Raw genomic sequence first — 1,259 nt, forward strand, 5'->3', positions numbered from 1 at the left:
CCTCCTGGGACCCCCAACCCACCCCAGTGGACCCCCACCCCAGTGAGAACCCCACTCACCCGCCAACATACTGGAGGAGCTGACGGGCGTGTTACTGGCCGCGAGCCCAGCCGAGGGGCCGATCCTCGCCGGGTCTTTCGCTATGGGATCTGTGGGGCAGAGGGGAAGGTGATGGCCCCCTAAAATCCTCCTTGGCATGGAGCAGCAGCCCCCCAGGGGGGCGGGAGGCAGCCAGCGAGGAGCGAGCCACACCACGAGCACCATGGATGGAGCAGGCGAAGCGACCCGGGTCAATCAGGAACAGTGAGGAGGGTGGTTTGGGGCAGGGGGTGCGGGCTGGGAGGAACATGCGGGACCCCCGAGGGCAGACGTACAGAAATAGGGGTGCTCCATGGCATCGCGGGCAGTGAGGCGTGTCTGGTGGTCATAACGCAGCAGCTTGTCCAAAAAATCGAGGGCTTCGGTGCTGACGAGGTGCTGGTTCTCGCTGTGTACGAAGCGCTCCCACCGCTTCCGCGAGTGTCTGCCGGGCGGGGAGGAGGGGGAGGAGGAGGAAGAAAAAAGGAGGAGGAAGAGGAAGAGAAGAGCTGCATCACCTGGTACTGGGCCAGTTCGCTCCAGGAGAAGCAAGGCCAGGCCATGGGGAGGGAGGATTTGGGGAGCGAGGATTTGGGGACGGAGGATTCGCGGAGGGAGGATCTGGGGAGAGGGATGATTGGGGGGAGGAAGATTTGGGGAGGGAGGATTCAGGGAGGATTTGGGGAGTGAGGATTTTGGGAGGGAGGATTTTGGGGGGAAGGTTTTGGGGAGGGAGGATTTGGAGAGAAGGATTTTGGGGAGGAGGATTTGGAGAGGGGGCATTTGGAGAAGGAGGATTTGGGGGGGATTCGGGGAGGGGGAGGATTCGGGGACGGAGGATTTGGGGAAGTAGGGTTCGGGGAGGATTTGGGGAAGGGAGGATTTGGGGAGGGAGGATTCAGGGAGGGAGAATTTGGAGAAGGAGGAATTGGGGAGGGAGGATTCAGGGAGAAAGGGCACTGCCCTCAGCCCCATGGCTCGCCCCCGCTGTGCCCCCACCTGCCGATGATGTCATTGAAGCGGGGGTCCAGCTCGATGTTGTACTTGTCGATGTAGTCGTACAGATCTTCCGTCCCCAGCACTTTGGCGATGCGCACGAGCTGCCGGGAGCAGGGAGAAGGCGATGACGGAGAGGGGGTCCCTGCCAGCCCAATGCGTCCCCACCCCGGTGTACCCACCCA

General features: G+C 62.4%; 1 protein-coding gene across 1 annotated transcript in view; it reads right to left on the reverse strand.

Annotated features, from left to right (window-relative positions):
• Window positions 1-59: 59 nt before the first annotated feature.
• LOC104471616 (casein kinase II subunit alpha-like) overlaps window positions 60-1,259 on the reverse strand; it is a gene marked incomplete at its 3' end in the record, with an annotated part of 5,495 nt that continues 4,295 nt past the window's right edge. Inside the window, exons 6-8 of the mRNA XM_010087008.1 lie at window positions 1,078-1,178; window positions 375-523; window positions 60-149 (exon numbers count right to left, since the gene is read on the reverse strand). Coding sequence (XP_010085310.1) covers window positions 60-149; window positions 375-523; window positions 1,078-1,178 — 340 coding nt within the window. The remainder of the gene's footprint in view (window positions 150-374; window positions 524-1,077; window positions 1,179-1,259) is intronic.

This window comes from Pterocles gutturalis, unplaced genomic scaffold, assembly GCF_000699245.1.
Source record: "Pterocles gutturalis isolate BGI_N339 unplaced genomic scaffold, ASM69924v1 scaffold36986, whole genome shotgun sequence".
Taxonomy (NCBI): domain Eukaryota; kingdom Metazoa; phylum Chordata; class Aves; order Pterocliformes; family Pteroclidae; genus Pterocles; species Pterocles gutturalis.